This window comes from Phyllobates terribilis, unplaced genomic scaffold, assembly GCF_046119375.1.
Source record: "Phyllobates terribilis strain yellow unplaced genomic scaffold, ASM4611937v1 Scaffold_1__5_contigs__length_1240528914, whole genome shotgun sequence".
Taxonomy (NCBI): Eukaryota; Metazoa; Chordata; class Amphibia; order Anura; family Dendrobatidae; genus Phyllobates; species Phyllobates terribilis.
In genome coordinates, this window is record NW_027362761.1 from 1160619465 (window position 1) to 1160636492 (window position 17028).

Sequence of the window (17028 nt, forward strand, 5' to 3'; positions counted from 1 at the left end):
CGCACCTCCAGCTTAAGAAAAAAAAAGAAAAAAGGAACAATTCCCATTGCATTATTATAGAAGGGAATCCATTTTGCCTTAAAGGGGGTGCGGTATCTCTTTAAGAAAGCTGCAGTCTGGCTGACTACAGGGAAAACCAATCAGAGCGGAAGCAAACGCACAATTAGGATTTATAGCGCTGGGATAATGCAATGCAAACTAATCGCTTTACTGAATGCTAATGAAAGCTTCTAATAAAAAGCAAAAAATAAGCAAAATGGAAAAAAGAAGGAAGGTGGTGCACATCCAGACTGTGGAGGGGGGACTCAGCGCTGGGGGCCGGTACTGACAGGAGGGTCCGCGGCTGGGAATTACTACATGCCAGATATGTGGTGAGCTATTAATATAGACTGGATGTAAACCCGGGAATAAGGTGCGGGGGCGGGAAGTCACAGAACGGCACGCTGCGGACCACCACACAGCACATCCATCACCCCAAATCGCAGGAGGAAAGGCTCATCCGTCTCTTCAGCTCTTACGCTTTTTTGGCCAACAGGGTCAGAAAGGCGGATGTGAAGACCCTGCTGATCATAGTACCGAGAGGAACAATACGAGCCCAAAGATTACAGAATTAATGCCACATGTTAGAGCAATCGTTCTACAAGTGATCTTTCTTCTTCTGGAGACCAGAGGTAGTCTTATAGTCTATAGGCCCTATAGGCAAGGGAGCTCTCCTTTAGAAGAATGAACGCCGGCTCTCCGCTGCCACCTATTGGAGGAAGTTGCCCTACAAAAATGTTTGAATTTCAAAGTTTTGCCCCATGAGAGGCATTTGACAAGGCTCTGGATGGGGTAATTAAAGGGAATCAGCAAGTAGAAGGAAGCTGAGCAGAATGATAAGAGTCCAGTGGGCGGGCCTACATACAGGAAGACTGTCAGTCACTCACTAGGACCGCCCACTGGACTCCTGGAAATGTATAAATATCAATCAGCTCCTCCTGCCCAATAACATGCCGCCTGCAGATCACGCACCATGTTTAACATGACAGGGTCCCTGTAAAGCTCCTTCTTGTAGAGACCAACAATAGATGGACAGAAAATGTTCAATAATGGGGTTCTCTCATCTCAAAAAGGAAATGTTTTCAGTGGTAATCAAATCCCCAGGGACCCCGACCAATCTGGGGAATGAAGGGGCTTCAGGAACAGCAGGATTAACTACTATGATATCATATGGAGTAAGTGTAGAATCACAGTAATGTCATAATGAAGGGGAAACCTGCACGTGGAACCACAGGTGGTCCTTGTCTGCACCGACTTTGGCCTCTTCTCCTCTTCTATCAAGTTTACTCAGGCCACTGAATGTAATGGAGTTCACCACCCCTGATGTACAGCAAAGAAGCAAAACTGAATAAAAACAACCATCACCCGAAAAAAAAACACACAAAAAAACAGTGCAAGTAAACTGCCTGTAGTCCTGGCGCTTTCATACTGAAATACACAATTATAGAGACAGGCGTTGGAGAAGCCAGAGTCAATGTGAATGAGTTGTGGGTCATTATAGCGGTTTCCCAATCACTGACAGCAAGCAGAGATATCGGGGCGGTGAGGAAGGGAAACTAATCACAGGCTTCAAACAAAGTTGTTTACCCACAATTTCGGAAAAGTGCCAACAATTATGTCGTCCAGCTCATTTTTTGCATTTGGTGTGAAATTATGTCCAGTTTGACACTTTTTCTCTCTGTTTTTTTTGTGTTGTTCCAATACACAAAAAGGAAATAACCATGTGTATAACAAACCATGTGTAACTGCAACCATTCTCTGGGAGAAATCCTTCATTTCCTGGAACTATTTCAAGAGCACCAACACGTACGTACGTGTGTGTGTGTGTGTGTGTGTGTGTGTGTGTGTGTGTGTGTGTGTGTGTGTGTGTGTGTGTGTGTGTGTGTGTGTGTGTGTGTGTGTGTGTGTGTGTGTGTGTATATATATATATATATATATATATATATATATATATATATATATATATATATATATATATATATATATATATATATATATATATATATATATATAGTAAATAAGTGATGTGTAATACTTTATTTCGCCTGTGGGGGCGATGTAGGAGAACTGAGCACTTGCTGATAGCTCAACGAAAGTCAGCTGATCGGTAGGGATCCCTACAGCGGACGGGACACCCTGTAATCAACTATTAGGAAATAGTGAAGCGAACCATTGAGTGAAGAGTCCACATGCGATGACCAGGAAAGAAAAAAAAACATAAAACAAACACACAACATAGTGAATAACAGTCACAATCGCCGGCATAAACCAACTGTACGGCATTAATATCTAGGCCTAGCAAACCTCATGATGAAATATTACATGATGCAAAACAGAGTTTTCAATAAGAATAAAAAAAAAAAACGAACCCACACATTATGGCGCCCCCTGCTGTTCTTTTCAGAATGTGCTGTGAGAGGTGGGGCTTATTGGCTGCTCATACAATAGGAATCACTCCGCTGCCCATGTACATGAGGATCCGGGAGGCAGCTACTGAGCAAAGCGAGACACTAACTGAAGGCCCCAAATACTGAGCAAAGCGAGTCACAACCCAAATATACCAGCGGCTACTAGAGAAAAATAAAGTAACTTTTTAACAGGTTTGAAATCATTTTCTAACCGGTTTGTGTTCACAGCTCCTATACTGGTTAATGTGTCCCCATGGCAACAGATGACAAACGCTGCATCATCTGATGCCTCATTCATTCCCTTCTATCACCTACTTGGCTTTTTTCTCCCCCCCCACAAAGCAAAGGAAAGATATGGAGAGAAATGAAAACTGCACAACTTTTGTTATCCGTTACCATGGAGACACATAGGTTGGCATATGAGCTGTGGAAACAAAACGACAAGGAATTTTTAAATCATGACATATTGCAGCCTCCCCCACACACATGCATGCATGCTCTGTTCAGGTGAGTGTGCATGTATTCTGGATAGATAGGTTTTATTTACCTCGAGTATAATGGATCGGGCATGTTGAAATTCAGCCCCATCCTTTCCCTATCTGCTCTTGTAGGAAAGTTAGGACACCCCTATGGACACTAGATGGTCAACCACTCCTGCGTGTCCGGCTTACACGGCCGTTCCTGTGTTTTGCAGCTCAGCTCCTACTAAAGTGAATGTGACCTGAGCCGCAGTACCCAAGAATGGCCACTACACGGTGTATGGAGCTGCAATGTTCCGCACATATGCAGCCACCGCGGAGGCTGCAAACATCTGATCAGTGGAGATACCGGCAGTCGGACCACCACCGATCTGATATTGATTACCTAGAATTAGTTTGTCCGCAAAGCTCCAGATGTGTATAAAATACCACAAATCCTAAATACACATACCAAAAACGCTAAGCCCCCTCCTGTGCCCCCGACATCAAGCTATACCAAATCCCAGTGACCCCATTTCCAGGAATGTACAAACGAATGACTACGCCTGAGTCACAGGAAATAGGATTAGGCCCGTCTCCTGACTTCCGACCATGCCGCACACACATGTAATCTGCATTACTGAAAGCCAATGAGCCATCATAGTATGGGGCCCCTTCAGCCATTTCCCCGGAGTCCCCCAGAGTAAAACAAATTGTGTATATTGTTCTCTCCCCCTGATATATATACAGGATGGCCCGGTACCCAGCATGACTAATACCTGCTCAACTTTCACCCTATTCCAGGTGGCCGGCCGGGCAGCTGCTCCCGAGCATTTTCATGGAGACTACAAGCTCCTCAATTGGGGGCTGCAGAAATGCAGTGTAGATTTCACTTTGGAAGTAAAGACCCCCAAAAGTGCATGACAGCAAAGTCAAGATATCCAGGAAGTGCAAACGTGGGAGGCAATTTTGCAACATCCCCCTGGAATTCTCAGACGTTTCTCCGGCAGATTTCTACATTGTATTGTTTGAAAAAAGCCGTCGAGGAAAACAGGCCCCGAAGCACCCCTCATTCAGCGAGGTTACACCCTGCGAGGAGCGGCGCTTTATATCAGCATTCCTCTGCCGTTATTATACACAGATCCTTTCACCGCCTACTGCAGAGCTGAAATCTGTGTGATACGGCCCCCCTCTACAGACACCGAGGGGGCATCTGTGGTGAACCAGCGCATGTCATACCCTCCCATACGACTCATGACGCAGCTACTGCCGCTGGCACAATGAACAGACGAGGTTAGATTGCACCCAGCAAGGATTGCATATTGTGGAATTGCAGGAAATCATCCGGCCCCCTCTTGCTCATAAAAAGGAGCAATTGCAAAAAAACACAGGAATTGTTATACTAGCAATTCCTTCATACACATCTCCATACTGTTGCATCCATTATTACTGCTGCAGATCATTATGCTTCCCATTGGACGGTGGGAGACAGGGTGCAAAGGGGTCTGTATGATTTCAGCTGCCCCATACACACTGCACCTAGTTAAACATTGATTGTGGAGAGTGGAGTAGACCGCATATAACAGCCGCCCAGACTTTATGTGAGCCTTTAGATCACCAAAGGCTCCTTATAGTCCTCTGGGTGTCATGCCTGCTGTAAAGCCTCATTCAGACGCCCATGTATGGACCACGACTCCAGGCCCGGGTGTGGGTCTCCTGAACTGAACTTGACAGCCTCATATATGCCTTTGAGGTCATTAAGTTCAAGTCTGGACCCCAGCCAGTCCGTGCTTCTACATTTGCAAAACAAGAGCACTTAAAGCCACAAACACCCCAATGTAGGCAAAGCAAGAGCAATACCATGTAATGTGAACTGTGGAGAGGAAGACAAAAGGGGTCTAAGCACAGGGGAGACCCCAGTTTCAGCACCCAAGGTGCCCCCTCAGTGTATACTTTTGCAGCTCTGGGCAAATTTGATACATTGTTATAACATCCTAGCATTGGGAGAATACAATGCATCACAATAGAAAATACCATGGGCAACACTGTTCTCAGGATGATCAGACAGGAAAGACTTTGATGTGACCAATGTGCCATAAAGGTATTATAAGGGGAAAAACCCAACGCTTCGTCCTTCCCATAGAAGATTTATATTAACTGCTCAACTCGGAGCTGCCACACAAAGATGGCCGCCCATAAGGACTTATGACAGCCATACCGGTCAGAGACAAGTGATGGAAACGTACATGATAGTCAATTAGCCGATAGTAGAAGAAGTTGGGTCTGCAATGTCCTAAGTCAATGGGATTAATCCAGACATCCCAGGGGGCCCAGCAGCAGCCGCACCCCATGGAAAGGGGTCGGGGGGGAGCAGCCACATGGAGGACCGCTCCACCTGAAGCTGCAATAAGAGTGCAGTCTGAGCCAAATCCAGTAGCAGATGCAGCAGGAAAGAGACGTACTGCCCCTGCATTTCTATTTCCCAATCCCATAGAATCCATTCATGACCTTGGAAAAAACAAAACTGTATCCAAATATGTAAAAACCGCTCTAAAAAGGCTGTGCCAACATCTGCCCTTCCCACTAGGCCATGTCAATAGGCCTCTGTATTCTGCCAGCTGCCCGAGGGAGTAGTTCACGATGGAAGACAAGTTGTTTTTTATAAATGCAGGAAAAAAAAATAAAAAAAAATTGACAAAGCCATGCACATTTCCCCATAATTTGCTGCAGTTTGCAATGTATTAATTACCACTTTTTTACAAAAAAAAAAAAAATTTACAGTTGGAAAAGGTGTTTTGACATGTACAAAAAAGGCAGGGAATGCGTGTCATTCATCCTGCGCATTAGGAAGCAAAAAGCAGAAAATCCTCAAATCGGCGGTGTGTGCGCAGGAATTATCAGCAGGTCCAAAAATAGCTGCGCGGTGCATTGCGGTAACGGTGCAATGCAAAGGGTGAAAGCCGTGGCATAACAACACACAGGCCAAATTACACCGTGGATGAAGTTCATACAGGACGCTGCCACTATAATACCCTGCACTTCCATACCTGCACTGTGTGCCCCTAGCTCAATAGTGGTACATAGGGACGACGTCACTCATTAGTGCGGTCTAGCAAGTTACATGGGACCCAAACAATGAGGCTCATTGCCATTTTTTGCATCCACTATACAATGCATTTGTGCCGGCGGCAACAAAAGGACCACTGTGCCCAGGTTTCAACAAAGCAGGCTCAGGAGCTGATTCTGCTACATACAGGGTAGGTGCAGTCTGTGTTATACAACTAACACCTGAACCTAAGGGCGCAGTCACACAGCCGTATAAAACGGAGCGAGATCGGAAAGCAGTGCACGGTTCTCCCGACCTGAGAGTGACAGCAGCATAGAAATAAATCATGCTGTCAAGCTTGGGTCGGAATAGCTGCCGGCCAGTCCGTGCACTGCGTTTCTATTTATACGGCCATCTGACTGCAAATCAGCCCTAGCTCAGATTGCAGCAGTCTAACCTTTAGTTGTGAGGGGTCAATTAGACCCTAAGCAAGTTTTTGACATTTCTGCAAGGTAGGTAACCGGCTGTTTCAATGGATCGCGAGATGCAGCGTCGACTACACGTGCCACAGCGAACCCAGCGCGACAGGTGGATAACTGCTTAAAGGGAACCTGTCACCAGTTTGGCACCTTCTTTAACTGCTCCTGTTCTGCATCCCACAAACGTGTTTATCAGCTTCAAACTCCCCCTTATCTATCCCCCAAAAATACCATATGATACGCTTCCTCGCTGTATGTAAATGAGGGTGGTCCAATAGGCGTTCCATGTCCCTCCACTCCTAATCGCGTAATAAAGCATAAAACAGCACTGCGCAAGCGCCTGGCCTTGATTGATGTTAATGACGCTGACAACGTCGCTATGCGCTCACGCAGTGCTGCTTTATGCTCTGCTCACAGTATGGCAGAGTGCGTCTGCACGGTCCTGTGAGGCGCAATACCTCTGTTCGCAATGAAGCGTCAATCAAAGCAGGACTACGCGATTAGGAGCAGAGAGGGGAGACGAGGCAGGGCGCCGCAAAGAGGGGAGACGAGGCAGGGCGCCGCAAAGAGGGGAGACGAGGCAGGGCGCCGCAAAGAGGGGAGACGAGGCAGGGCGCCGCAAAGAGGGGAGACGAGGCAGGGCGCCGCAAAGAGGGGAGACGAGGCAGGGCGCCGCAAAGAGGGGAGACGAGGCAGGGCGCCGCAAAGAGGGGAGACGAGGCAGGGCGCCGCAAAGAGGGGAGACGAGGCAGGGCGCCGCAAAGAGGGGAGACGAGGCAGGGCGCCGCAAAGAGGGGAGACGAGGCAGGGCGCCGCAAAGAGGGGAGACGAGGCAGGGCGCCGCAAAGAGGGGAGACGAGGCAGGGCGCCGCAAAGAGGGGAGACGAGGCAGGGCGCCGCAAAGAGGGGAGACGAGGCAGGGCGCCGCAAAGAGGGGAGACGAGGCAGGGCGCCGCAAAGAGGGGAGACGAGGCAGGGCGCCGCAAAGAGGGGAGACGAAGGGAAGAGACAGGGCGTCGCAAAGAGGGGGGAAAAGGGGAAGAGAAAGAGCGACGCAGTGAGGGGAAGAGAGAGGGTGCAGCAGAGAGAGGGTTGAATGGGACAGGGCGCCACAAAGCGGATACCCATCGGACAGAACCAGGCGAGGGTGGTATTTTTGGGGTATACAGGGGGAGTTGGGAGCTGATGGGCACGTTTGGGGGATGCAGCACAGGAGCAGATAAAGGTGGTGCCACTTGTAAAAAGGCTCAAAATCTGGTGACAGGTTCCCTTTAAGATGCAGTGACAATAGTGACAGCAGCATGTAAGGCGGTTATAAACTGCTGTCCATCAGCGCACGCCATCACATGATCAGCGGCCGCCATGTTTGTACACCCAGAGCCTGTGACGGGCTTCATGGAGCTGTAATAATACAACATTAGAGCGCAGGACTGTATTATCATACAAGTGCTAAAGTCACCCCGGGTTTAAAGTCCCAGGAAAGGAACAATAAAAAGAAAAATATTCTTAAAAAAAAAAAGTTCATATCCCCAATATTTTTTTTCGATTAGCATTTATCACCGGTCCGAACTAATGAGATATAATACTTAACCTGTATGGTGAACGCCAGCAAAAAATTGACAGGGCAGACCCGATGATTTTTGGTCACTTTACCACCAAAAAATAAAATCTAGCATCAATAACCCCCGCAGCAGCTCTATTACAGAGTATCAGCCCAGCAGGAAGCAGGGCTCAGAGCCGGATCACATCCAGCTTTCCCGCAACCCTGCACACCTGTCCCCCGGAGCCTCCGGGCATGCTGGGAGTTGTAGTTTTGCAACAGGTTGTAACATGATTGCTAATGCATAAAAGCCGTGTAGTGTGCACAGGGGCTGCAGGAAACCATATAACGCGGCTGCAGATGACAGGAGTATAATGGAGCCCGCAGACCGCGCACAAGGCCCGCACTACACACGGAGCAGACGCAGAGGCGATCCCGCCAAGTTTCAGGCCCAGCCGCCCACCTCCTCACTCACCCCCTCCTCCCTCCCTGTAAGGGGAACATGAAGCGGCTGCTGGCAGTCAGGCCCGGTATCCGGGCGCGCAAACACGCAGCTACGAGGGCCGGGGAGGGACAGACGGCCAACACTCACCTGTCTGTGGCATCCTTCTGCGCTGGCGGAGGTGAGAGCTGCTCCTGGCTGGTAATCAATGGAGAGAGACAGACAGCACACGGCGGCGACAGGCCACTCCCCCCTCATACCCAGCGACACGCCCACTAGAGAGGAGCCCAGGACACGCCCCCTCTCTTCGCAGCAGCCCGCGGGAAAATCTCCGGCCTGTGATTGGCTGCAGGGGGGCGGGGGGAGGAGGAAGCGGCGGCGCAACCGGACATTTCAAATGTAACGTTTATAGCATGACGTCAGGAGGGAGGAAGGATGGCGGCCGGGGAGGAGCGGGGACCGCTATTGATGACAGATTGCAGCCTCCTCAGGGGAGTCCGGGGTTATAGCGGGAGCCTCTACCAGTGTGTCAGGGGCCAAACGTGTAACAGTGGGGCCCCATACAAAACCGCACGATACGTCACATCCCAGCGTCATACATCACCTCCATCACATCACAGCGTCATACATCACCGCCGTCACATCCCAGCGTCATACATCACCTCCATCACATCCCAGCGTCATACATCACCGCCATCACATCCCAGCGTCATACATCACCTCCATCACATCCCAGCATCATACATCACCGCCATCACATCCCAGCGTCATACATCACCGCCAGCACATCACAGCGTCATACATCACCGCCATCACATCCCAGCGTCATACATCACCGCCATCACATCCCAGCGTCATACATCACCGCCAGCACATCACAGCGTCATACATCACCTCCATCACATCCCAGCATCATACATCACCTCCATCACATCCCAGCGTCATACATCACCGCCATCACATCACAGCGTCATACATCACCGCCAGCACATCACAGCGTCATACATCACCGCCATCACATCACAGCGTCATACATCACCGCCATCACATCCCAGCGTCATACATCACCGCCATCACATCCCAGCGTCATACATCACCGCCATCACATCACAGCGTCATACATCACCGCCATCACATCACAGCGTCATACATCACCACCATCACATCCCAGCGTCCTACATCACCACCATCACATCCCAGCGTCATACATCACCGCCATCACATCCCAGCGTCATACATCACCGCCATCACATCACAGCGTCATACATCACCACCATCACATCCCAGCGTCATACATCACCGCCATCACATCCCAGCGTCATACATCACCGCCATCACATCCCAGCGTCCTACATCACCACCATCACATCCCAGCGTCCTACATCACCGCCATCACATCCCAGCGTCATACATCACCGCCATCACATCACAGCGTCATACATCACCACCATCACATCCCAGCGTCATACATCACCGCCATCACATCACAGCGTCATACATCACCGCCATCACATCACAGCGTCATACATCACCACCATCACATCACAGCGTCATACATCACATCCCAGCGTCATACATCACCTCCATCACACCACAGCGTCATACATCACCTCCATCACATCACAGCGTCATACATCACCGCCATCACATCCCAGCGTCATACATCACCGCCATCACATCACAGCGTCATACATCACCGCCATCACATCACAGCGTCATACATCACCACCATCACATCCCAGCGTCCTACATCACCACCATCACATCCCAGCGTCATACATCACCGCCATCACATCCCAGCGTCATACATCACCGCCATCACATCACAGCGTCATACATCACCACCATCACATCCCAGCGTCATACATCACCTCCATCACACCACAGCGTCATACATCACCTCCATCACATCACAGCGTCATACATCACCGCCATCACATCCCAGCGTCATACATCACCGCCATCACATCACAGCGTCATACATCACCGCCATCACATCACAGCGTCATACATCACCACCATCACATCCCAGCGTCCTACATCACCACCATCACATCCCAGCGTCATACATCACCGCCATCACATCCCAGCGTCATACATCACCGCCATCACATCACAGCGTCATACATCACCACCATCACATCCCAGCGTCATACATCACCGCCATCACATCCCAGCGTCCTACATCACCACCATCACATCCCAGCGTCATACATCACCGCCATCACATCCCAGCGTCATACATCACCGCCATCACATCACAGCGTCATACATCACCACCATCACATCCCAGCGTCATACATCACCGCCATCACATCACAGCGTCATACATCACCGCCATCACATCACAGCGTCATACATCACCACCATCACATCACAGCGTCATACATCACATCCCAGCGTCATACATCACCTCCATCACACCACAGCGTCATACATCACCTCCATCACATCACAGCGTCATACATCACCGCCATCACATCACAGCGTCATACATCACCGCCATCACATCACAGCGTCATACATCACCGCCATCACATCCCAGCGTCATACATCACCGCCATCACATCCCAGCGTCATACATCACCGCCATCACATCACAGCGTCATACATCACCTCCATCACATCACAGCGTCATACATCACCGCCATCATATCACATCACAGCGTCATACATCACCGCCATCACATCCCAGCGTCATACATCACCTCCATCACATCACAGCGTCATACATCACCTCCATCACATCACAGCGTCATACATCACCACCATCACATCACAGCGTCATACATCACCGCCATCACATCCCAGCGTCATACATCACCGCCATCACATCCCAGCGTCATACATCACCACCATCACATCCCAGCGTCATACATCACCACCATCACATCCCAGCGTCATACATCACCTCCATCACATCCCAGCGTCATACATCACCGCCATCACATCACAGCGTCATACATCACCACCATCACATCCCAGCGTCATACATCACCTCCATCACATCCCAGCGTCATACATCACCGCCATCACATCCCAGCGTCATACATCACCGCCATCACATCCCAGCGTCATACATCACCGCCATCACATCACAGCGTCATACATCACCACCATCACAGCACAGCGTCATACATCACCACCATCACATCACAGCACAGCGTCATACATCACCGCCATCACATCCCAGCGTCATACATCACCACAATCACATCCCAGCGTCATACATCACCGCCATCACATCACAGCGTCATACATCACCACCATCACATCACAGCGTCATACATCACCACCATCACATCCCAGCGTCATACATCACCACCATCACATCCCAGCGTCATACATCACCACCATCACATCCCAGCGTCATACATCACCGCCATCACACCACAGCGTCATACATCACCGCCATCACATCACAGCGTCATACATCACCGCCATCACATCCCAGCGTCATACATCACCACCATCACATCACAGCGTCATACATCACCACCATCACATCACAGCGTCATACATCACCACCATCACATCCCAGCGTCATACATCACCACCATCACATCACAGCGTCATACATCACCGCCATCACATCACAGCGTCATACATCACCGCCATCACATCCCAGCGTCATACATCACCGCCATCACATCACAGCGTCATACATCACCACCATCACATCCCAGCGTCATACATCACCGCCATCACATCACAGCGTCATACATCACCGCCATCACATCACAGCGTCATACATCACCGCCATCACATCCCAGCGTCATACATCACCGCCATCACATCACAGCGTCATACATCACCACCATCACATCCCAGCGTCATACATCACCACCATCACATCCCAGCGTCATACATCACCGCCATCACATCCCAGCGTCATACATCACCGCCATCACATCACAGCGTCATACATCACCGCCATCACATCCCAGCGTCATACATCACCGCCATCACATCACAGCGTCATACATCACCACCATCACATCACAGCGTCATACATCACCGCCATCACATCCCAGCGTCATACATCACCGCCATCAGATCACAGCGTTATACATCACCTCCATCACATCCCAGCGTCATACATCACCGCCATCACATCCCAGCGTCATACATCACCGCCATCACATCCCAGCGTCATACATCACCGCCATCATATCCCAACGTCATACATCACCACCATCATATCACAGCGTCATACATCACCTCCATCACATCCCAGCGTCATACATCACCGCCATCACATCACAGCGTCATACATCACCTCCATCACATCCCAGCGTCATACATCACCTCCATCACATCCCAGCGTCATACATCACCGCCATCACATCCCAGCGTCATACATCACCGCCATCACACCACAGCGTCATACATCACCGCCATCACATCCCAGCGTCATACATTACCGCCATCACACCACAGCGTCATACATCACCGCCATCACATCCCAGCGTCATACATCACCGCCATCACATCACAGCGTCATACATCACCGCCATCACATCACAGCGTCATACATCACCGCCATCACATCACAGCGTCATACATCACCGCCATCACATCCCAGCGTCATACATCACCTCCATCACATCCCAGCGTCATACATCACCGCCATCACATCCCAGCGTCATACATCACCGCCATCACATCACAGCGTCATACATCACCGCCATCACACCACAGCGTCATACATCACCGCCATCACATCCCAGCGTCATACATCACCACCATCACATCCCAGCGTCATACATCACCACCATCACATCACAGCGTCATACATCACCGCCATCACATCACAGCGTCATACATCACCGCCATCACACCACAGCGTCATACATCACCGCCATCACATCCCAGCGTCATACATCACCACCATCACATCACAGCGTCATACATCACCACCATCACATCCCAGCGTCATACATCACCGCCATCACATCCCAGCGTCATACATCACCTCCATCACATCCCAGCGTCATACATCACCGCCATCACACCACAGCGTCATACATCACCGCCATCACATCCCAGCGTCATACATCACCGCCATCACATCCCAGCGTCATACATCACCGCCATCACATCACAGCGTCATACATCACCTCCATCACATCCCAGCGTCATACATCACCGCCATCACATCACAGCGTCATACATCACCTCCATCACATCCCAGCGTCATACATCACCGCCATCACATCACAGCGTCATACATCACCGCCATCATATCATAGCGTCATACATCACCTCCATCACATCCCAGCGTCATACATCACCGCCATCACATCACAGCGTTATACATCACCTCCATCACATCCCAGCGTCATACATCACCGCCATCACATCCCAGCGTCATACATCACCGCCATCACACCACAGCGTCATACATCACCGCCGTCACATCACAGCATCATACATCACCACAATCACATCCCAGCGTCATACATCACCGCCATCACACCACAGCGTCATACATCACCACAATCACATCCCAGCGTCATACATCACCGCCATCACACCACAGCGTCATACATCACCACAATCACATCCCAGCGTCATACATCACCACAATCACATCCCAGCGTCATACATCACCGCCATCACACCACAGCGTCATACATCACCACAATCACATCCCAGCGTCATACATCACCGCCATCACACCACAGCGTCATACATCACCACAATCACATCCCAGCGTCATACATCACCACAATCACATCCCAGCGTCATACATCACCGCCATCACACCACAGCGTCATACATCACCACAATCACATCCCAGCGTCATACATCACCGCCATCACACCACAGCGTCATACATCACCACAATCACATCCCAGCGTCATACATCACCACAATCACATCCCAGCGTCATACATCACCGCCATCACACCACAGCGTCATACATCACCGCCATCACATCCCAGCGCCATACATCACCTCCATCACATCACAGCGTCATACATCACCGCCATCACATCCCAGCGTCATACATACATCACCGCCATCACACCACAGCGTCATACATCACCGCCATCACATCCCAGCGTCATACATCACCGCCATCACACCACAGCGTCATACATCACCGCCATCACACCACAGCGTCATACATCACCTCCATCACATCACTGCGTCATACATCACCTCCATCACATCACTGCGTCATACATCACCGCCATCACACCACAGCGTCATACATCACCGCCATCACACCACAGCGTCATACATCACCGCCATCACATCCCAGCGTCATACATCACCGCCATCACATCCCAGCGTCATACATCACCGCCATCACATCCCAGCGCCATACATCACCTCCATCACATCACTGCGTCATACATCACCGCCATCACATCCCAGCGTCATACATCACCACAATCACATCCCAGCGTCATACATCACCTCCATCACATCACAGCGTCATACATCACCACAATCACATCCCAGCGTCATACATCACCTCCATCACATCACTGCGTCATACATCACCGCCATCACATCACAACGTCATACATCACCGCCATCACATCCCAGCGCCATACATCACCACAATCACATCCCAGCGTCATACATCACCTCCATCACATCCCAGCGTCATACATCACCACTATCACATCCCAGCGTCACACATCACCGCCATCACATCCCAGCGCCATACATCACCACAATCACATCACAGCGTCATACATCACCGCCATCACACCACAGCGTCATACATCACCGCCATCACATCCCAGCGCCATACATCACCACAATCACATCACAGCGTCATACATCACCGCCATCACATCACAGCGTCATACATCACCACCATCACATCACAGCGTCATACATCACCGCCATCACACCACAGCGTCATACATCACCGCCATCACATCCCAGCGCCATACATCACCACAATCACATCACAGCGTCATACATCACCGCCATCACAGCGTCATACATCACCACCATCACATCACAGCGTCATACATCACCGCCATCACATCCCAGCGTCATACATCACCGCCATCACATCCCAGCACAGCGTCATACATCACCTCCATCACATCACTGCGTCATACATCACCGCCATCACATCCCAGCGTCATACATCACCGCCATCACACCACAGCGTCGTACATCACCACAATCACATCCCAGCGTCATACATCACCACCATCACATCCCAGCGCCATACATCACCGCCATCACATCCCAGCACAGCGTCATACATCACCTCCATCACAACACTGCGTCATACATCACCGCCATCACATCCCAGCGTCATACATCACCGCCATCACACCACAGCGTCGTACATCACCACAATCACATCCCAGCGTCATACATCACCGCCATCACATCCCAGCGCCATACATCACCACAATCACATCCCAGCGTCATACATCACCTCCATCACATCACAGCGTCATACATCACCGCCATCACATCACAGCATCATACATCACCGCCATCACATCCCAGCGCCATACATCACCACAATCACATCCCAGCGTCATACATCACCTCCATCACATCACAGCGTCATACATCACCACAATCACATCCCAGCGTCATACATCACCTCCATCACATCACTGCGTCATACATCACCGCCATCACATCACAACGTCATACATCACCGCCATCACATCCCAGCGCCATACATCACCACAATCACATCCCAGCGTCATACATCACCTCCATCACATCCCAGCGTCATACATCACCACAATCACATCCCAGCGTCATACATCACCTCCATCACATCCCAGCGTCATACATCACCACTATCACATCCCAGCGTCACACATCACCACAATCACATCACAGCGTCATACATCACCGCCATCACACCACAGCGTCATACATCACCGCCATCACATCACAGCGTCATACATCACCGCCATCACATCCCAGCGCCATACATCACCACAATCACATCACAGCGTCATACATCACCGCCATCACACCACAGCGTCATACATCACCGCCATCACATCCCAGCGCCATACATCACCACAATCACATCACAGCGTCATACATCACCGCCATCACATCACAGCGTCATACATCACCACCATCACATCACAGCGTCATACATCACCGCCATCACACCACAGCGTCATACATCACCGCCATCACATCCCAGCGCCATACATCACCACAATCACATCACAGCGTCATACATCACCACCATCACATCACAGCGTCATACATCACCGCCATCACATCCCAGCGTCATACATCACCGCCATCACATCCCAGCACAGCGTCATACATCACCGCCATCACATCACAGCACAGCGTCATACATCACCACCATCACATCACAGCGTCATACATCACCACAATCACATCACAGCGTCATACATCACCGCCATCACATCCCAGCACAGCGTCATACATCACCGCCATCACATCCCAGCGTCATACATCACCACAATCACATCCCAGCGTCATACATCACCGCCATCACATCCCAGCACAGCGTCATACATCACCGCCATCACATCACAGCACAGCACAGCGTCATACATCACCACCATCACATCACAGCGTCATACATCACCGCCATCACATCCCAGCACAGCGCCATACATCACC

At 50.4% G+C, this 17028-nt stretch overlaps 2 protein-coding genes across 9 annotated transcripts in view; one reads left to right on the top strand and one right to left on the bottom strand.

Moving 5' to 3' along the window:
* LOC141162707 (uncharacterized) overlaps positions 1-5536 on the top strand; it is a 123581-nt gene extending 118045 nt beyond the window's left edge. The window contains exon 9 of one of the 2 annotated variants that reach the window (XM_073649077.1): positions 3710-5534. In XM_073649077.1, the coding sequence (XP_073505178.1) occupies positions 3710-4074 (365 nt within the window). In that variant the 3' untranslated portion in view covers positions 4075-5534. Of the gene's footprint in view, positions 1-3709 lie in introns of both variants that reach the window. The other variant, XM_073649085.1, reaches the window with a different exon arrangement.
* The window catches only part of NSD2 (nuclear receptor binding SET domain protein 2), a 91058-nt gene that overhangs the window by 55623 nt on the left and 18407 nt on the right, over positions 1-17028 (bottom strand). For 4 of the 7 annotated variants that reach the window (XM_073649051.1, XM_073649019.1, XM_073649067.1 and 1 more), the window contains exon 1: positions 8563-8720. The exons of 1 other annotated variant lie outside the window; for it this stretch is intronic. The gene's annotated coding sequence lies outside the window, so the exon portion shown is untranslated. Of the gene's footprint in view, positions 1-3684; positions 4067-8445; positions 8721-17028 lie in introns of those variants that run through there. 2 more of the 7 variants (XM_073649028.1, XM_073649042.1) reach the window with 2 other exon arrangements.